The sequence below is a fragment of the Raphanus sativus genome, chromosome 5, assembly GCF_000801105.2.
Source record: "Raphanus sativus cultivar WK10039 chromosome 5, ASM80110v3, whole genome shotgun sequence".
Taxonomy (NCBI): Eukaryota; Viridiplantae; Streptophyta; class Magnoliopsida; order Brassicales; family Brassicaceae; genus Raphanus; species Raphanus sativus.
The window spans coordinates 30,225,807-30,247,228 of NC_079515.1; the positions used below are offsets into that span (position 1 = coordinate 30,225,807).

Sequence of the window (21,422 nt, forward strand, 5' to 3'; positions counted from 1 at the left end):
GTTGTGTTGGCTTAGTGGTAAAGGAATTGCGGTTGTAACTTCCGCCACTCAAGTTCAATTCTCGTTGGAAATGACTATTTACAATGCTTAGGTTTTCGGTAAAGAAATTAAACCACATTTTTTATACCAAATAGTATCAAGAAGATGCATGTTACTTTTTTTACACATTTTTTCAAAAAGTAGGTTAAGCGAAATTTGATATAAGAAAGATTCATTTACTAAGCCACCCCATAACTTCCATGCTTAGTGCACCATATGACATGTCATTCAGTTTAGTGCTTCAATTTCACTATCCAAACCAAACCGAAAACTAAAAGTAACAAACCAAAATCAATCTGAATTTAATAAATATCTGAATAATAATATAAATATAAATTTTTCTCAGAATTAAAGTATATATATATCTTTTAATAGATCAAAAACAAATACCACTCACTTGGTGTGTATTGTAAATTATGGATCATTTCATTTCCATGACCATGTACGAGCACCCTTCTGATACGTAAATCGATTACATAATTTTTTTATTTTTTTGAAAGAAATCAGTTACAAGATTGATAACGATAACGAGTAGCAATCTGTCCATTACTCAGTTGACCAAAACGACAATTTATTTCCTCGTGACCATATTCCTGATCAAGTACATATACACTAGTTCTCTAACATGGCCTTAGTGCGGCCCTTAGAATCCGAGACACATAAAGCTATATAGTAATACAATTCGTAATATTAGTGTGTTTTCCAGTAAAACAGATGATATAAATGAAGACATTAGATAAAACAAAAGACAAATGTGTGAGAGTACTTAAGAAACAAGAGAAACGATTAACCAATACAAAAACATATTCAGGGTTTGCGGAAGACTCTGCCGGCGATAAGGGCGGCGTCCATGACAATGGAGATGACATCAATGACTTCATCGGGATCGCATGTGTTACCTGTAAACGTCGGTTGCTTCGTATTGCTGAAATTGTCCATGCAGTTTATGAACTTCTGACTACACTCTTGGCTTAGGTAATCATCTACACATATAAATAACAACAATTATGGTCAGCTAAAATTGTAAAAATTTGAAAGTGGTAATAATAGGGAAACAAAGAGAGTGTGTATGTGGTTAATTACTATTTTTGGATTGAACACAAGCATCATGCTTCATGCAACATGAATCAAGACCATCACAAGGTCTCTCTCCAGGACATCCACTGTACAATAGTCCACAGTACTTCCCATACCTCAAAAGTGGAGGCACTGTCACATTATAATAATAATTATTTTCATATACAGAAAAATGACACTTGTGTGAATTTTAGTGTTAGTTTAGAGATTGTTAACCTGAACAGAACTCTGATTCGCATTTCCGGCTACATTCTTTGCTCTGGCCAATACAATTCAAATATCAATGATCAGTATTAAACCAAAGGAATACCACATACCAATTCCTTGATTGTATAAGAGATTTGTTTGTGTTACAGATCTATATGTTTTTCTAAAAGGGGTCAATTATTAACTAATTTTATCTCTGTTTGCATGATCATATACTCTTGGAAACAGTTATTGTACAATCTTTTGATTCATATCAAAACAAAAGAACAGAAACAAGAAAGAAAGAAAGATCTAACCAGAGAAACGGTGGGATGTGTGAGCTGAACACCGACGTTAAGAGCAGAGACGGAGACAGAGAAGAATAAGAAAAGGAAAGAGGAAATTATGATCGGAGCCGCCATTGTTTTTGTAAAAAAAGAAGTCCACTGGAAAAGCTCGGAAAGTGAGAAGAATATAAACTGAAAATTATAAAGGAAGGAAGTAGGAAGGTAGAAGACGAAGAGTCCGTGACTGAATGTGTTTGTCGTTTCATGTCTCGTGACTACTCTTACTAATCATATGTAGATATTTATTTACCACATGCGTCGTCTTCATTAATTAGAAAGCTCACCTCTTTATTCATTCTATTGGGCTTTATAAAGCTTTTTGGGTCAAGTTGGTTGGTTAATAAGTAAGCATTCAAGTTCAAGGCTTCTCCCTAACTGATTTTCAGTTCCATTCTGGTTAATTATCTTTCTTTAAAGATAGCTTTATTAAAGAATGAGATAATATTATATCGATGTCCTTGTTACTTATTTATTTTGTTTTATTTTTGTATATTTCGGTACTCAAAAGCTAAATACATATGTACTGTTTTTCTTTTGAGGAAAAATACATCTATGTATTGTTAGATTGTTATGATATGATCAATACGTAGAAATTAAACGAATTAATTGCCATGGCTTCAAGAGGATAAGCTTGAGAAATGAACACGACAAGTTAAAATTGGCAGATTCACTGGTTAATTGTTTGAATCAATAAGGCATCCATTGAAGCACCAGGTGGTCCAGGACCTTGCCTAGTCTAGATGATGGAGACTCGCCAAAGGGTTTAGAGAGGAACCGTCCAAAACCAGTAGATATGTAGCCAAATCAGCATCCGGTTCAATTTAATTTGTACCGGGAAGCTGGTTAACAAACTCCAATCGTTGTCAAACCACATATTTGGGAATTAGGTTTCCGATCATCGGGGGTGAAACGATGAGCGTCGTCAATTTTGCGGGAATTTTCTGCAAAATCAAACCCATGATTGATAAAACATGCTCATAATATCAAATTGCGAAATTAGGGTTCGACATTCATTTAGTTTGAAGCTGAAAAGCATTGCGTTTTCTCAAATTCGAACTAGAATGAATTGAATTACGAGTCGCTAAAACGAAAACTGGATCGAAGAAGAACAAACAAATCCGAAAAAAAGGTGAAAAAAAATTTGGACCATTTCTCGATTTGTGCGTGTCATCCTTGCGCAGGGGCCATGCTAATCTTCTCTGTATCGTTCCAATTTTATCGGATGTCCCCGAAGGGACAATCACCTTCGTGACTCCGTCTGTATATCAACTGCGCTTCTACTTCTTCGATAAGCGATGTGGGAGGAAGATGACTCGTTGTTGGGTCTGTTTAATGAACTTAATAAGCCCATATAATATAACTGAGCCAGGCTTCTCATATAAGGCCCGGTTTGATATTAACAACAGTCAACACTCAACACTGTCAGCTCCTAGTTTTTCTGAAAATATTTTCAAATTTTGGTTTCTCGCGCCGACATCGAAATCAGCGAAGAGAGGAGGTAACGATCCTTGCGCTCTTCTTCTCCGAATCATGAGATTCCATATCCTTTGATTGCTTTTTTTTTTCTTCTTGTGGTCATCTGCAGATTCCGTTCCTCTCCTCGCGCTCTCGGGAATCGCAGGTAACCTTCTTCAGGCATCTAACTGATGTTCAAACCCTAATTTGTGTGCACATCTTCTTAATCGCGTCCCTAATCTCTATGTTTCTCAGATCTCTGGAGTCTCTTGAGAACTCTATAGAGTTTCCGTCCTGAAAAATCGCTTTATCTCGTCGTGATTCTCAGTAACGATTATCACACCAATCGTAAGATTTTGAACTTTTCCGATTACTGTAAACCTGCATCCTACTGAAGTTTCTTCAGGTTTTGTTGCTTAATTTGTACAAATTTGTGTTTGCAATTCAAAAATTTGCAGCAGTTACGATGAATGTTGGTTGCTAGTACTCTTTGATTGATAGTCTCAACGAGTTAGTTCTTAGTCCATAGTTTTCGAAAACGCGTGTTTGGCTTCTGACTCGTGGTGTAGAATAGCTGAAAAATGGAACTCTAAATAGAGAGGATTTTGGAGAATTATGTTTCAGTTAGAGCTTAATATCTTCATCTTGTTTGATATGAAGTCTGTGTCTTTCCCAACTATTTACTTCTTAATCCGTCCTTGTATAAAGGCTTGACTTTGGCTTACGACTGATAGATTAAAAATGGAACTCTAGATCGAGAGAGGACTATGTAGAATGAAAGTTTTAATTGGCGCATGATTCCTCATCTAGTTTTGATATGAAATCAGGTGCGTAGCAGCTTGAGATACTTATATTATAGGTTGACATATGAGGTGCAACGCCTGCTGGAGGGAACTGGAAGGCCGGGCTATTTCCACCACATGTGGCCACTTATTATGTATCCAATTTACACTTCTACTTATCTTTTTGTACTCTATCTGCCTTCTTTGGCCTTGTCTTGATGAATAATGTACCTGTGAGCTTCATACGATGATGATCTTAACATCATGCGCAGGTACTGAAGATGCTAGCAAGATTCTCAGTAATGATGGGGCATGTCCCATTTGTGATCAAGTACTCTCCAAGAGGTGAAATGTTAGCTAAGCTACTTTCCTATCTTCAGTTTGACCTTGTTTGTCTTGTTTCCTGCTTGACAGTTTATCTTTGTTTTCTTTTATCTTAGTCATATGAAACCTGTGGATACCAATCCAAATGAAGAATGGGTAAATGTAAGTTGTTGAGCTAGTGTACGCAAAGATTTATGCTATTTACCATCGTACATCTCCTCATTGCTTACATTTGTTATCAGATGGCGATGGCTGGAATTTCTCCACAAATACGTATCCTTTCTCTAGATGTCGCCCTTTTTACTATTGGTAGATTTTTTTTTTCAGTTGCAGTTAGTTGTTCAATTGAACAATTCCCATGTGTTTGAAATCTAAACTCAACTTTTATAACTTTTTTTCCATCCACTGACTGTGTCTTTTGCATCTGTAAAATTTGGTAACACCAAGTTTAAGGTTCGACGAACATCCTTCTGTTTTCCTTAACTGAATCAAGTGATGAAGAGTGCATACCGAAGTGTGATGTTTTACATCTCGCAAAGAGAGTTAGAGATGCAGTCCAAGATGAATCGAGTTGTTGCGCAGTGTCGTCAGAAATGTGAGAGTATGCAAGCAAAGTTTAGCGAGAGAATGGAGCAGGTGCATACAGCATACCAAAAGACGGGCAAGAGGTGTCAGATGATGGAGCAAGAGGTACAAAACTTGACCAAGGATATTCAAGAGCTTCAAGAGAAGTTCTCCGAGAAATCAAGGTCAGTAATTTAACATACGTTTCCTTTGCCTGGTTCTGTTTTTCATCTTATGCTACAATAATTGTGTTTAAACACCAGACAGAAGAGGAAACTTGATGAGATGTATGACCAACTAAGAAGTGAATATGAGTCAGTCAAGCGTACAGCAATCCAACCAGCAAATAACTTGTATCCACGACACCAGGAGCCTGACTTTTTCTCAAACCCACCAGTTAACATGATGGAGAACAGAGAGCCCACACGCACAGGTTAATTAACAACAACACTATTTCTATACTCTTATGATTATAAGTCTGTTGTTGGATAATTATCTCCAAGCCAAGTTGACTAATTTGGCGCAGACCGGTCGTTTTACTCTCCTGGAACACCAGGACCTAGAGATGAGATATGGCCAGCAAGACAGAACAGTTCAAACGCGGGTCCATTTGACATCTCCAACGACTTACCCGCAATTCCAACTGACCTTGGAAACAGAAGAGCAGGAGGAGGAGGAGGAGGAGGAGGAGGACATCATGTATTTGGTGGTGGTGGCAATTCTAACCCCCAATCAACTCTACGAAACCTTATTCTCTCCCCTATTAAGCGCTCTCAGCTGTCTCGTTCTCGCCCTCAACTGTTCACGTAAACAACGTAACCCAATAGTTGACCAAATTCACATCAGTTACTTGGGTTTATTTAAAAAAAAAAACACTTGTTGCATTACTTCTCAGGTTATAGTCTAAGGATCAAGTTCAAGTGTTTACCTGACTGGATAGAAGCACTAATGCTCACAAGTCACAACCAGTAAGGTGACACTTCTTTTTATAAGCTTACTGTCTTAGTAAGTAAAATGTTAGGGGAAGGTAGGATTTGAGGAAAGGAAAAACTCTCGTCTCTATAAATAATAATAGTGATAAATCATATATTTTAGTAGAATCAACATAGTGAAACTACTTACAAGGATGTAAGATGACGATCAAGTATAAAAAAACATTTTTGTAAAAAGAAAAGGCAATAAAAAAAACAGTTATAGGTCTGCAGCACTTATGGCAAATAGTGTATTGTTCATCGAGGCTTATGTTCTCTTGTTTGGTCCAAAGACGTATTTGATGAGTGCCTCTTTAATAGGTAGCATCTCTGGGAACTCCTTGCTTAGTTTAGCACCATCCATTTCATTGTTGCTTCGAGGAGCAACAATGACTTTTGCTTGTTCCTCCACTGTGAAGTTGGACCACTTAAATCCTGGCTCGATGTAACTCTTGTACATCTCTAGTATCTCGTTATGACTCACCACCCCTGGGTTAGTAAAGTTCCATATCCCTCTTAGGTTTCTTTTGGCCATCTCGATGGAGATTGGAAGAAGCTCGTCCAGTATGGTCATGCTGTTCGGGATGTTCACCACTTTGTTGTAGCGTGATATCTTGGTGATGAAGTTTCTCGGGTTGTTTAGGTCTGATGAGATTGGCATCCGAACTCTCAAAGTACATACATTGTCAAACTCTCTCAAGAGTTCCTCAACCTGGTCACAAGAAGAAACAAAAACAGAGTCACTTCTTGGTAATGAGAGTGTTGTCTTAGATAAAGAACATTACCATGGCTTTGGTTTTGGAGTAGAAAGAACCGGTGAAGTTCGGCTTGTCTTCCTCCTTGAAGCCAATACCAGAACCCTCGGGATGTGCAGCATCGTACTCAAATATGCAACCGGTGGCGAAATTCATCATCAAGAGACCATTCTCTCTGCAAACATCTGCAAGAGTCAAAGTACCAGCGACATTGACACGAATGGTCTCTGGTTTGTGAGATTCACACCAGTCAACATTGGGTCTCCCAGTTAAACCAGCAGCACTAAACACATGTGTCGGCTTGATCCTACGAATATCGGCGACGAGAGAAGCTCTGTCCTCCAAACGTCCTTTCCCATACTCATATGTAATCCCTTGCTTCTCACATAGCTTCCCTAGAAGACCACCGATCCACCCAGTCTTACCATAGATCAAGAACTTCAACGAGGCTTTGTCATTAGAACCAACAGTCTTGTTGTTAGGTGTTACAACCGTGAATGTCTGGACGGTGTTGCTCGAGGTGTCTTTCTTCTCGTCAGAAACTCTTCCACCAGGCATCATAAGCATCCTCGGATGAGGAAGCAAAGCTCCAGAAACATCACCCCACCACTCAGGATTCTTAGTGTACCATTCCATTGTCTTTTTCAAACCATCTTCCCACCCGGTTCGCTCCGACCAACCAAGATTCTTCAGCTTCTGATCATCGAGGAAGTACCTTTGATCATTAAAAGGTCGATTCTCCACAAACTGAATGCTTGATTCAGGATCTTTCCCGAGAAGTTTGCAGATGTCTCTCGCCACATCAATCACTCTTCTTTCTCTCTTTGTTCCGATGTTGTAGACGTGACCAACTTCTCCTTTGTGAAGAACAACCTCAAAGGCCTCGGCGACGTCTTCACAGTACAAGTAACTCCTCACGTTAGATCCATCTCCATGGATCGGAAGCGGCTTCCCACTCATAGCCAACAACATGAACTTAGGAATCATTTTCTCAGGAAACTGGTTAGGCCCATAAACATTGTTCCCACGAGTAGTAATAACAGGCAATCCATATGATCTACCATAAGCCATGACAAGCATCTCAGCACCAGCCTTAGTAGCTGAGTAAGGGTTTGTCGGTAAAAGCTGAGAAGCTTCATGGTTTCCAACAGCAGCATCCTCATCTGTTTCTCCATAGACTTCATCGGTACTCACATGGATAAACCTCTTGATCTGTCCTGTTACTTTGCAGGCTTCAAGAAGAACATGAGTACCATAAATATTGTTCTTGGTAAACTCAAAGCTATTACCAAAAGAGTTGTCAACATGGGTTTGAGCAGCAAAGTGCATGATGGTATCGATGTTTTCGGTGATGAGAAGGTAGCTAACGAGGTCATCACTAGCGATATCTCCTTTGACAAACTTGAAGTTGGGAGAAGAATTGGAAGGGTTGAGATTCTTGAGATCTGAACAGTAGTCAAGCTTGTCCAAGACAACGATCTTGTAATCTGGATAGCTACGGATGAGCCTGTTGGCAACATGGGAAGCAATGAATCCAGCAGCTCCAGTAATGAGAATGTTCTTAGGCTTATATGAAGTAGCCATTTTGAAATCAAAACCTGCAACAACAACAAAAACAACGTTAAAGCATTGTACGAATGCAAGCAAATACAGAAAAAAGGCAGATCCAGATCCAATCACCAGATCTTAAAGGACACAACAATTGAACTTTTGATATGGGATCATTTAACAGACAACATACAGGAAACTAGATCAATGGTCGTATGTTACGTTACACACGTTACATCATTTGCAAATCTAGTGTAAAGCATTAGATAATTTTCAGAAGAAAGAAAAAAGAGAGAAACATTTCACGTACCGACACAATTCAGATATCCTTAGGACGATAAGAGAGATAGAGAGATGAAAAAGAAAGAACACCACAGAGGAAGAGGGAAAATCTACGGTCTACAGAGGGTCTCTGAACACTGCCTCTTATATTCTCAGACAGCTACGGAGAACCGTAGGAGCAAATTGACCGTTTTACGCTCACTCGTCTTAATTATTACAGATTTCACCTGAGCTTCAGCTTAGCGTCCAACATTTAAAAACATGTCCGTTTTTTACACTGCTGTTTTTTTTTCCGTTTGTTCTTTTTATTGTCTTTTACTCATAAACATTTATAATAGGAAATTCAAGAATAAAAACATAAATATATATTATTAATTGCTTATTAGAAAAGAAGGGCGTAAAAGATTTTCTTTTATTATTTCTGTAATTTATGTTCCAACTAAGAATTAATATGACTTGTTTGATTTAACTAAACAAAAATATGATTTTCTTTAATCATATATGGTTAGAATTGGGAATTAATTAAAAGAAATCAGTGGCTTGTTTTATGATCTAAGTATAACGGCACATGTCAGTTTAAATATTATCAATGCTAGAATGAATGCATCTACATGTCAACCCGAGATTAGTTATCAGTTTAATTCAATTCCATAAAATAAAAAGACCTGAGATCAAACATAACGAATCATTCAATGCAGATGCTTAATGCCACAGAACGTAATCAAATGTCGTTATCAAATAAATTGAAGCCTAGTGGATAGTGACGTGTGCTTAGTTCAGGAATATATGGGTTTATGTCTCAGCCTAGTAAACCGGTTTGGTATTTATTTTCTGGCAACCATTAAGAAAATGACTAATTATAATGTGCATGAAGATTGATTCACGGAGGGTAAAGATCTAAGAGCCAATGAATTTTGTTAACTATTCCATGTTATTAGGCTTAATGATAATCTATATTATCCAATAAGATTCAAAGTTTTCAATAACAAAGTGATTTTTTCCATTGTTGAAGAACCCCACAAGGAGCGCAATGGGACCGATCTTGAAGTTTAAGAAGTATATAATCACCACCATCTTCTTCTCTTCAATGAACTACGCTTATAACAAATTCAAAGACTATGGAGCCAACAAGATAACCGAAACCATAACCGGTGACAACCCGGGATCAGACTGATATTAGCCACTAGTTTCGTTCTTGTGAGTTACAACATCAGAAAGTCTATTTTATATATCATTGCAAAGTTGTTCAAATTAGAGCCTGGTTGAAATAACAATAAGACTTTACACAAAAAAGGTAAGACCTTGGTTGTCAAAATATCTGTCTGAAATGTTTGTTGAGCCTAAGTTGCTGTGCCGTAACCAACTGTGCCTATGTTCTGGTGTGAGGCTACTGCAACTGCTGGACCGAACTGTGTCTGTGCTTGCAACAGCTTAGCATCGATGGAAATGTTGTTGCTTGACTGTTCTATATTAGGGAGCTGTGATTGGTGGTAATAAGGGTTTGGGCTGTTTACAATCTCCACGTTTGTTTGGTTAGTAGTCACAGTGACGAATTCTTGCGGGTTTGGCTGAAAAGAAGCTTCTACTTTGCGGTTATTTGGGTTAATCATGGTGTTTGGTTTGAAGTAGCAGTGAGGAGATGATACGGCGCTTCTGAAATAAGCTTCTTTGAGGTTCCTACCATTCTCATAACTAACAGATGATGATTCTACAACACGTCCTGCTCTACCTGTTAAATAGAAGATTTACATGGGCTCTATTAAAGTTTCGAACTTCAGGGAGATAATATTGGGTGTAATGTGATTTGAGGCTATTACCTGATGGTGGTACTCTTGGTGGAGGTCCTAAAGCTCTAGTTCCTCCAGAAACTACACCACTTCTTGACGGCTCGAACAAGTTGGGTTGACTTGTGGAGTGCACTACACTTGAGTGAACTGAAGACCTGTGGAAAGATGATAACAAAAAGAGGTAAGAGAAGTGTCATGTAAACTCTGCTTAAGATGCTGTGAATCAATCAGAAGAACAAGAAAAAAAACATACCGGGGAAGTGAAACGTGCTTCCTCTCAAGAGGTATGACCGGCCCGTTTCTACTGCTATTCTCCTCTAAGTAATTGAACTGCTTTCTAAGATGTCCTATAGCGCTGCAACAAACAAAGAAGTCAAGAAGATTAGCAAAACAGAATGAAAGTGAATGGTCAGTCAAAACCAAAAAAAAACACAAACCTAGGATATACAAAACTTGATCCCTCAGAACCACTCATATAGTCCTTGAGCAACTGAGGATGGTACTCAAGTATTTCCCTGTAAATAAGTTCCCTAATGTCATCCTTTGTCAACCTTCTTCTCTCAAATTCAAACTCCATCTTCGAGATTGGCTGACACGAAGGCTCTCTCTCAACCTTAGAAAGACCCTTAAAGTAAGGATCAGCCAGCGCCTCTGCAGCTGTTGGTCTATCCTTTGGATCGAAAGCCAGCAGCCTCTGCAGAAGTCTGATTGCTAAAGGATCTGCTTTTGAGAATTTTTTAGAGAAGATGACCGGATCTTTCTTCCTCATCTCACTCAAGTATTTTCTAGCTTTATCATTTCTAACCTGTAACCAATCATATATAATATTAGATGTTTCAGCTATACTACAATTTCAAACAAACATATATATGGTCATGAATCTGTAAAACATACTCCAGAAATAGTCTCAGGTTTTGGTGTGCCGAGAAGATCAGTAATCAACTCCAGCTGATGAATAATGCTTTTCCCCGGAAACAATGGCTTCCCTGTTAGCACCTCTGCAAAGATACAGCCAATGCTCCATATGTCTATAGCTGGAGTGTACTGCAAATAAAGATAGTAACTGTAAAAATCAGACTCTAATGAAAACAAAAATAAAAGATTTAGAAAATATGAAGTTCTTCTGCAGATGCAAAAGAAACCACTCAAATGGACATAATAACCTGATACAAACAAGGTTACCTGATTCACAGGTTTTCAACCTCCAGGAGAGTTCAAAAGTCATCCCTGAACAAGAACTATTTCAATATTCTTATCCCATAGGGACAACAAACACACAACTCCTAATACAACTAATATCTATTAACAGTAGTATTCCTACACCAATCATATCCATAGAGAGGAAGTACAGAAGAAGAATAAAAGGGACAAAGAGAACCAACCAGTGTGCATAGATAAAAGAGTTTAACACATACCTTAGTGAAGAATGATCCACAGAGCTCAGGCGCTCTGTACCATCTTGTGGCAACATAGTCCTGCATTGAAGAGAGAGATATATCAAAACAACAGAAACGGAGACAAGTTAACAAAACAAAAAAGAGGGCTACAAACAAACCGTCCACAAGACTGTTGTAGGAGTATCATTGAACGCTACTCTAGCCAATCCAAAGTCACAAACTTTCAACTTGCTGTTCGCATTCGCCAGTATATTCTTCGGCTTAAGATCACGATGATAAACATTAGCCGTATGCATGAACTTCAAGGCGCGGAGCATCTGATAAAGAAAAAACTGGTGGTGATCACGAGTCAGATCATCGTTCGCTTTGATAACTTGATGAAGATCCGATTCCATGAGCTCAAAGACAACGTAAATGTCTTTGAACTCTCTCTTGGAAGGGGGAAGCATGATGCTTTTGATCTCCACTATATCAGGATGCCTCAGGAGCCTAAGAAGCTTGACCTCACGGAGGATGCGAAGCGCGTCGGAGATGTGTTCGAAGATGTCGTTGATCTTCTTGATAGCGACTTTCTCTCCGGTGTGTGTGTCGATGGCCGCACACACGACTCCGTAGCTTCCTTTGCCGATTACTTCGAGGATTCTGTATCGGTTCGCGTCACCGTACTCTGTGAAAAAGTCCATCTCTTTCGTGTCCTAATCAATCAAAAAAACACAAAATTGGTCATGCAATAAGAACAAGGTAAAGGTTGTTAATTTATCAAAAAAGGTTTTGACTTTTGAATCTCTGTTTAACCAAATTGAGAGAGAGAGACTAACCCTCTTGAATTGATTTGGTAGCATCCTCTTCTTCAAAGTTATCAACTTTAATCTTTGCCCTGATTGATTCCAATCGATACGAACAAACCCAGAAACTCAAAACTATCTCAGACAAATTCTAACAGTGAATAAGACAAGAGAGAGAAGAAAACAGACAAACCCTAGAACTCTAGAAGCAGCGATCGGAGAAGAAGAGAGAATCTAAAAGGCTTTCTACAAAGTTGAAAACTAAAGATAAAATAGAATTAGTTATATCCTGTTGTTGGTACTTATTGCGTACGGTTTATTATTCATGAGTGGCAGTATCGTTATTATTACCAACTCTGAGGGTATAGGTTTTAATGGTTCCATGAGCTTTTTGAAAAAGACCCATTGCACCCTTGATCAAAAAAAAAAAAAATTGAATCTCTAATGTTGACCCCTATCTGAATATTTTAATTTTAATTATATCCACTCTTTTTTGCCAAGTGGTCAATCTAACCCTCCACCTGGAACAGAAATGAATTAACTACTAGATTTTCTTATTCTGATAATTAAGCAAATTACTGACTATAAAACAAATCATTCCAGTGAAGATAATTTCTAGGAAACAACCATTCAGTTGACTTATATAATTCATATGGAAACAGTTACTTTTAGGAGATATTTATTTTGGTATTTAATAACTAATTCTAGGAGATTATGCCGGTTTCATTAATAAAAACAAATCATTCCTCCATCTTTTTCTTTTCTTTTTGAGGAAACAACTATCCAGTTGACTAAATTCATATGTGAACAATTATTTCTAGAAGACATCAATTTGGTAACAGCTTTGACTTTAATTATTAACTATTATCAGAGATTTTACCAATTCAAAAGACAGTGATATACACTCATATATTAATTTTAGGAACAAAGACACACGTCTGATAGCAAACATTCCATATAATTCAAACCAATATCCAGAAACCGACCTTCTCACCAAGTGGTGGCTTGATATATCTGCCGTTTGTGTGTTTCATCAATTTTTTCATATTAATAACAAAAATCTAAAGAAAAATATGATTGAAATCCTCATTGGTACATAATGGCTTCAGATGGAAAAATGTATCGAGCGTTGCTGATTTAACAGATCAAATGGACCAAACGAAAAAATGTAGATTTAATAGATCTTACATAATAAGAATGGAACTAATAGATCTAGCAATATAAGATAAATGTTTGAATTATGAAAGTGGATAAAAAACGGTCTAAATATACTGTATAAGTTTAAACTAATTTATATAAAATTTTACCCCAATAAATATGATTTTTCATAAACAATAATACTTTGTAGAAAATAATTTATGAATGCAATAAAAATGATTTTACTACAGCATAAATTTTAATATAAGCTTTAATAGTATAAATAAATTATATTATACTTCATTCCACAAAATATAAAAAAAATGAGATAGATATAACTGATTTATATTATATATTTCTATTTTTCACAAGTAAAAGTAGTTATTTTTAAAATAATAATTTATAAATGAAAGAAATAGAATTTTAAATTAAAATATTTAAAAATCAACTAAAACATATATATAGCTTTTTGAGCTTTAAAATTAAATATATATAATTTTAGATGATTTAAAATAACTATTTTGGTAAAATAGATAACTATTTTTGAGTACAAAACATAAAATAAGTAATTTAAAGTATATATACTCTATACATAAGTATAAATAATAGAGACATACAAAAAGTAATTTGATGAATCACAATATCTAAATAAATTACAGCCATAAAATGTATTATTTATAAGCCATAGATTTGATGTATATAGAATGGTTCTATTATTTTTTTCTCATATAAAAGGAGTGATAGTGGCTTAATAGTACTCCCTCTGTTTCATAGTAAGTGTCACTCTGAGCTTATTTTCTTGTTACACAAAGAGTGTCACTTTACAATTCCAGTGTAAATTATACTAACTTTCAGCTGAAAATTAATTGCAAACTGCATTGATTTTATAAATAATTTTATTTATCTAAAATAGTATTGGTCAAAGAGGTATAATTAATTACAACTTACATATATTTCAACAACTTTTTTAATCTGTATGAAAAATGTCACAACGACACTCTTTAAGAAACGGAGGGAGTATTTTTTTTCTAAATAGTCCATTTTTATCTCGAAAGATATTACTGATTGGGAAATAAAAGTGTGGCATCCATTCTCTGTGTATAGAGTGTCTTTTTTTTTTTGCTAAAAATATAGAGTGTCTTTTTATCTACTCCCCCACTCAAAACCTTAGTCTTGGTGCTATTCTCAAGAATAAAATATTTAAAAATCAACAGAATTTTAATTCGTGCGAAGCTAAAGAAATTGATATCAATTTACACAAATTGGCTTTTGTATTTATTGAAAAGGCCAACTTTTAGTGTCTGGCTGAAATTAAAAGTTTATCAATAAAAGGTTGAGACTATGTTAGGGGGGCAAAGCATTTAAAGGTTGAGACTATGTTAAATATTATATTTGATGTATGTTTGTGATATGAATAAAGGATCACAAGACATTTATGTTGGGATTGTGAAAGCACATGTCCAACTCTATTTATCGGATTAGTACGATATTGTCTACTTTGGGTTTTAATAGCAAGCCCGCATTGATTTGTTTCTGGGACTCATTTCCAAAAGGCTTCGTACTAATTAGAGTTGGACTTCTCTTTATATATTAGACACTCCTTTTCTAATTTTCCAATGTGGGACTTAGTTTGATATCTCACATTCTCCCCCTCAAACTAAAGATCACTTTCATCTCCTGTCCCACAACTGATTTTCAGGATCGTCTTGACTTGATCTATGCCACACACATCTCTCATCATTCCTAACTCATAGGATATACCCGTTCATCACTCGAATGGTATTTAGGTCTTCATGCATATATCTCGTCAACCGCTCTGATACCAATTGTTGGGATTGTGAAAGCCCATGTCCAACTCTATTTATCGGATTAGTACGATATTGTTCACTTTGAGCCTTAATAGCAAGCCCGCATGGATTTGTTTCTGGGACTCATTCCCAAAAGGCCTCGTACTAATTAAAGTTAGACTTCTATTTATATATTAAACACTCATTTTCTAATTCTCCAATGTGAGACTTAGTTTGATATCTCACAATTTAAAAGCTACATATTGTTGGTCCAGTACTTACTTAAAGCATGAGAAAGATAGCTCCACATACATATCAAATAATTATTCCCTTTATGAAAAGAATAGAAACTCGATTCAAAAGCCGCATATAATAACTTCATACTATATTGTCTAAGGTATCAAATAAACTGACTTCTTACATGTGAGTTTTTGTGCATGTCAGTTTCTGCTATTTGAGAAACAGATATCGTAGTTTTATTATTGTTATAAAAAAATTGAAATAAATTTATCGTAATACAGGATCAGCAAAGATTATATTAATGATGCCCATCACTTGAGACTAGGCTCGGTATAACATACATTATACCATGATCAGGTCCGGCCCTGATAGGAAATTAAGGAAGCATGGACTTTCAGCCTTTAATATTATCAAACAAAATTGGCCTTCAATTTACAGTTGCGTGCAGTTTTAAGTGTTGTTTAGCAATTTTGTATGATTGGCATAATATTTAAAAATTGTTAATATTTTCAGAATATTCGTGACTGATTAATTATGAGATATTGTAGTGGTTTAATAATAAATTACCAATATTAACATATTAAAATATTATAAATATAAACATATTATTGGGATAAAATATAATAATTATTATCATATATTTGATAATATTATGTTAATTTATTTAATTAAATGTATATGAAAGTTATAATTCAGTAAAATTTGTTTCAAAGGTTTTAATAATATGTATGTATATATATATATTAATTTTTAAAAATTATAGTGAAGATTCTTAGTTTATTTTTTTTATAAAATAAATTATGATATTGTTTGTGAATTCAAATTAAATATATAGTATTTATATTTAAATTTTGAAAAAATATTTTTTATATTTATTTGTTCAACCGCAACCATAAATGATAGCAGGAACCACCTTTTGATCCTAAGAGATTTGGAACGGTTTGAAGCGGTTTGAACCGATTTATAGAATTTTTTGTGGTTGTTACAAATCCAACAATCATTACCAATCATAAAATATGTGGTTGCCGGTGGTATGGTATCGGAAAAATCAATTAGTCCCTAAACTGATAAACCGACCAACCAGTTAACATAAATTGAGATAATAAGAATAGAAACAGACCAATTGGACCACATGACCGAGGGTATATATTTATTATGTATCAATATTAAAGCTTGTAATTTTCAAAAAATCTATACTATTAAAGTACAAGCACATTTGGATTTTTTACTAAATATGCCCTTTCTTTAAGTCACATTGCTTACTTCATTAAGGACAATCAAGTAATATTAATAACATATCTATATTGGGTCATTTTTTTTATCCAGCCCACTCCCCATATCAGATCTTTTTTGGGCCATTTGGGCCGATCAAGAAATCATATCCAATTCTTATTTTTTTCTCCAAGTTCAAATAATTTATTTTCAACCATTCTTAATATTTTGTGTAGTGAAAAAAAAATTAATCACTTAATTATTATGTTTTTTTCTTTTTAATATAACTTAAGCATTCATAAAAAATTTTGAATTTTTTCATTGAAAAGTATAAATCTTTATTAAGAGTATATAATTTTTTATCTAAAAAATTAACAACATAATAAAATTAAGTTATACCAACTTAGTTCATTAAAAATAAACTTTAATTTTCTAAACATAAATACTCATTAGACCTGAACGTTCGGGTACCCATTCGGATACGGATCGGTTTTTTCGGGTATCAGGTTTTTCGGGTTTTGAAATTAAACTCCATTCAGATATTATAAAATTTTGGGTCGGGTTCGAGTCGGGTCTTTCCGGGTCGGTTCGGTTCTCATGCATAAGAACCTGAAAATAACCAAATAACCAAAGTATCTAAAACGGGTTTGGTTATTTGTACTCAAAGTAACCAAAGTATCCAATTCGGTTCAAATTTTTGTATCCAAATTACTCAAAAGTAACCAAAATAACCAAAAATATCCAATCTATACAGTTTTTTTGGATAAACTTTTATCCAAACTATCATATTTTATCCAAAAATACTCAAAAGTATTGAAAATAACTACTATATTTAACTTATAATATTAATTTAAAATATTAAAATAATTATAAATATAATTATAACATAGATTTTTAGATATATATTCACATTTCAGATATCTTCGGGTACTCATTCGGTTCTCGGTTCGGGTCGGGTTCGGGACCGGTTCTTCGAATATAGCAATTTAGAACTCATTCGGATATTTACCCCGGGTCTGATCGGGTTTGGAACCCTGATTTTCGGGTCGGTTTCAAGTTGGTTCTTCGGATCCGGATATTGTGCTCAGGCCTATACTCATTTAAAATGAAACACATAAAGAAAAATAAAAGGCTTAAGTCTTTTATAAAAAAACAAATATATGAAAATATGACATTTACTAAATATTTGTCAATTTTAAAAAAAATAAAGGAAAATAAATCGGCGCTGTAATTAAAAAAATAAAGGAAAATAAACCCGCGCTTTGAAAGCGCGGGTCAAAATCTAGTAATAATTAAAGCTTGTAACAAGTATAGGAGAGGACTAAATTGAAAATATAGGTGCCTTTGAGAGATTTCAGAAACTCGGGTCGCTTAAGCGAATACAAACTTACGGATAGGTCGGTCAACCAACTGGGTAAAATAGACAATTTGTACATAAGGTATACGTCATCTCGCGCTTATAAATACACATCGCCGCTGTCAATGGGTTTAAACGAAGTGCGTATGAGAGATCATAACAGCGACTACATGCTGTTCTTGTTCCGTTGCGGGCACAAATCCAAACCTTATCGTCTTTTCTTTACATCCTCTTGCAAGTAATCTTCGTTATTGCAAATATGAAGAAAAGATTGAAAATTCGTTTTTTTTTGTTTTTTTTATAAACCCTTCTATCGTTTTCGTTTTTGTTATGATTATGTCTTTTTTTGTTACGGCCGATCCAAAGGGGTTCTTGTGGTTTAACCTTATGCTAGTTCCCAATTTCACCCGGCCAATATTTGAATTGCAATGTTCTTGGGCAATCTCTTAAAATATTTCTTACATGTGTTTGCCGTGTTTGAAATCAGAGAGCCTGCCCTAAATTTTGTTTTGTCTATTTTTGAAATATGGTGTATAGAACAGAGATATAAATACGTAATATACAAAGCTTGAAACTTTCGATGTGTTTTGATGTTTCTATGGGTCTGTTCTGTTTAGTGACTCTTGTGTCTTCCATACTAACTGTTTTAGTTTTTGTATTTATATGATCGTCTTGTCTTGTCTTTCGTTTTAAACTATATCATCAAATCTCTTGTTTGAGGGATAATTTGGCTAGTGATCTGAATTGGGAATATTGTTGAGATTTATATGTAAGTGTTGAAATTATCTGAATTGGGATGAACATGGTTTGGAGATTTATAATCGGTAAATTATGCCTGAATGACTAGCTGAAACAGTTATTTAGTGTCGGATTAACTGCAAAAATAATAGTAGCAATGTTTCGACATTCAAGAATCATTATACTTGATGAACTTATAACAGTAGATCCAAATTTTTGCAAAAAAAAACTTATAACAGTAGAATAATTTCCTTTTAGATGATTGCTTGCACGACAAGGCTCTTCTTCCCGTGAAGCCAAATACTATGGCTATTGTAGCAAGGACTGCCTGTGAAACCCATGTGAAAGATTATGCTGACCTGTACAGTAGTTAGGTATCCTGGGTTTTCTCGTGGGCTGATCCTAGTACATACTCTGTTCTAGTCTTTTTTTAGCTGTTCGCGTGGCAGCAAACATGGAGTTGTATTGCATCTCTTCTCCAACTCTGCTTATCTCAGAATCATTTGTAGTCGTGACCTGGATAGATCAATGTGTCCTTTGGTAATGTAAATATCTGGTTTTAAGATGAAACAGAAATGTTTTAAATTAAATCAATTAGCATGTCGAGTGACAAGATAGTGTGAAAAACTTGTCCGTGAGTGCACAGACTCAGAGTTGATTCTTGCTTCCACCATTAGAAAAGCTAATTCGATGTCTAAATACAAAATGTATGCATCAACATTCGGTTTTCAACATGGATTCTATGCATGTTATAACATGTGTCAAAGTTCAAATCTAGGGTTCTTATAGATTTTTTTTAGTACAAGGACTGGATTCTATGCATTCACATTGCGGTTTTAGGTTCTTTAAAAACGATTTAGAAGGTGACGGAGAAGAAGAGACTAAGAACAGAGGATTAGTGAACATTGTGCCATCATCATTGATGTTATAAAGATTTTTCCGTTTTTGTTTCTTATCCCCACGAAACTGATGACGATGACGTCTTGAAACAAAAGATTGTAGGACCCACGAATCCACGATGGATCAGTACTGTAATGAATTTGGTCTGGTCGTGGAAACACTGACAAAGTTACCATGCATTGAGTTGAAGATGAGGATCTTTCGAGGAGCGAGAGAGACTCAAGTAAGTAGACCTGATCCTATTCGATTGGGCCTATATTCATGGGCCCGGCTCAAAGGAAGTATCGAAAGGAAAGGTGTTTCGCCGACATGTTAATCTGGTAACTGGTCGACATCACTTTTTCCTTTTAAAAGTCAGCGGTCAGGATCTTCTTTCATGATTCATCGTGACATGAACTTCTTTGTAGGTCCATCACAATTCGTATTCACATTTAATAATAGTACGGCCTGTCACTGAAACATGTGACTGTAACTATAGCCATATTGGTTTTGCATGTTTCTATCAAGTATTGTTTGTTTGTGTCATATTACCTTGCCATTAATCATAGCAACTAAATTAGTAAATTGTATGCTGCAGAATTTCAAGTCACCAAATTTTCATTGATAAAAACGTTACGATCAATCGTCCAACTGTAAAAAAATTGCAATTGATTTGATTTATGCAATTAATGGATATAACTAAACACATAATGTTTTTTTTTACCAAAACTAGACACATAATGTTTTAAGCAAAAAAAACTAAACACATAATACTACAACATATAAATAAAAAATAACTTATATGGAATTGTACAACTTCATATAAATCATATACTATTTATCTTGGTGGTTTTGGTGTTAAGATAGTTTGATCAGTAGAGCAATTGTTGTTTTTCTTTTCATTTAGAAAAGTAGATTCATTAGTACAAATTCGTCAAAGGAAATAGGTGGCAAATTGTTTTCGACTAGTTCTACTAAGTTTTAATTATCTTCGTAAATGTAATATATGCAGACGCATGTCAATTAAGAAAATATTTTGTAAGTTTAACCATATAGCTTTTGCTTGTATAATGCCCAAAAAAACATGTTTAATGGTCACTTGCTCTTATGGCAGTTTTGAAAGGTGCGCCTTTTACAAATACCATTAATTTTTCCATTGAATCTACAAATCTCGGGTTTCAAATTCATTTCACTAATAATTAAATAATTTTTTTTTTTGGGAGGGAGTTTTTTTTTGGGAGGGGGGGGGGGGGAGGTTCACAAAGGAGTATATTTTATTTTTATGAATTAGGCAGATATAGTAGAGCTTTATAAATAATAATATTATAAATTTTATTATTAATTATATGTAAATGAAGAAAATTTTTGCATGTTTTATAAATTTATTTTTTCGTCTTTTTATTAGACTATTTGAGATATATATATATATAATATGCAAAATAGAACGTGATTAAAACAGAATTTTTTTTTTTGAAATATAAATATTTTAATAAATAAAAATTAAATTTTATAAATATTTAAATTTATATAATAATTATTATAAATTTATATGATAAATATGATTCTATATTTACATGATTTTCTTTTTAAAATATTATTTTATACTGTGTCATATATTCATAAGCAATCCAGTTTGAATCCAACAAATTTATCAAATTCTGTGATGTTAATTTATATAGGTTTTTTAGTGTTCATTATCTTTTGCATCTAAACTGCTTAGTGTAAAGTGTCAACTGAAGAGATATTATTCTCCACTCACGTGCCATTCTTGAT

At 34.8% G+C, this 21,422-nt stretch overlaps 4 protein-coding genes and 1 non-coding gene across 9 annotated transcripts; 1 reads left to right on the plus strand and 4 right to left on the minus strand.

Moving 5' to 3' along the window:
* Positions 1-707: 707 nt before the first annotated feature.
* LOC108857371 (phospholipase A2-alpha) lies at positions 708-1,840 on the minus strand. Its single transcript, XM_018631353.2, has 4 exons — positions 1,620-1,840; positions 1,333-1,375; positions 1,123-1,248; positions 708-1,022 (listed from the first exon to the last, which is right to left on the minus strand). Exons 1-4 carry the CDS (start codon positions 1,722-1,724, stop codon positions 847-849), a joined length of 450 nt encoding a protein of 149 aa, XP_018486855.1. The 5' UTR covers positions 1,725-1,840; the 3' UTR covers positions 708-846.
* Positions 1,841-2,784: 944 nt separating this feature from the next.
* On the minus strand, positions 2,785-2,887 carry LOC130495409 (U6 spliceosomal RNA). The gene has a single exon (XR_008934679.1). It is a non-coding gene; the product is annotated as a U6 spliceosomal RNA (small nuclear RNA).
* On the plus strand, positions 2,798-5,976 carry LOC108862443 (E3 ubiquitin-protein ligase CCNB1IP1 homolog). Of its 5 annotated transcripts, none has more exons than XM_018636576.2 (11): positions 2,798-3,147; positions 3,235-3,270; positions 3,360-3,452; positions 3,932-4,041; positions 4,159-4,231; positions 4,327-4,372; positions 4,453-4,483; positions 4,704-4,959; positions 5,038-5,207; positions 5,301-5,580; positions 5,670-5,976. In XM_018636576.2, exons 4-11 carry the CDS (start codon positions 3,972-3,974, stop codon positions 5,674-5,676), a joined length of 933 nt encoding a protein of 310 aa, XP_018492078.1. In that variant the 5' UTR covers positions 2,798-3,147; positions 3,235-3,270; positions 3,360-3,452; positions 3,932-3,971; the 3' UTR covers positions 5,677-5,976. The 5 variants fall into 5 exon arrangements, with proteins under 5 accessions (XP_018492078.1, XP_018492082.1, XP_018492081.1 ...); XM_018636580.2 differs by having other exon boundaries at positions 5,331-5,580; XM_018636579.2 differs by lacking the exon at positions 5,670-5,976 and having other exon boundaries at positions 5,301-5,584.
* On the minus strand, positions 5,817-8,538 carry LOC108862441 (trifunctional UDP-glucose 4,6-dehydratase/UDP-4-keto-6-deoxy-D-glucose 3,5-epimerase/UDP-4-keto-L-rhamnose-reductase RHM2). The gene is made up of 3 exons (XM_018636574.2): positions 8,359-8,538; positions 6,531-8,098; positions 5,817-6,457 (listed from the first exon to the last, which is right to left on the minus strand). The coding sequence occupies exons 2-3, from the start codon at positions 8,082-8,084 to the stop codon at positions 6,014-6,016; spliced, it is 1,998 nt and encodes a 665-aa protein (XP_018492076.2). The 5' UTR covers positions 8,085-8,098; positions 8,359-8,538; the 3' UTR covers positions 5,817-6,013.
* Positions 8,539-9,463: 925 nt separating this feature from the next.
* On the minus strand, positions 9,464-12,583 carry LOC108862442 (mitogen-activated protein kinase 18). Its single transcript, XM_018636575.2, has 9 exons — positions 12,493-12,583; positions 12,333-12,391; positions 11,673-12,209; positions 11,533-11,592; positions 11,012-11,161; positions 10,555-10,922; positions 10,371-10,472; positions 10,148-10,272; positions 9,464-10,059 (listed from the first exon to the last, which is right to left on the minus strand). Exons 2-9 carry the CDS (start codon positions 12,354-12,356, stop codon positions 9,671-9,673), a joined length of 1,755 nt encoding a protein of 584 aa, XP_018492077.1. The 5' UTR covers positions 12,357-12,391; positions 12,493-12,583; the 3' UTR covers positions 9,464-9,670.
* Between the last annotated feature and the right edge of the window lie 8,839 nt (positions 12,584-21,422).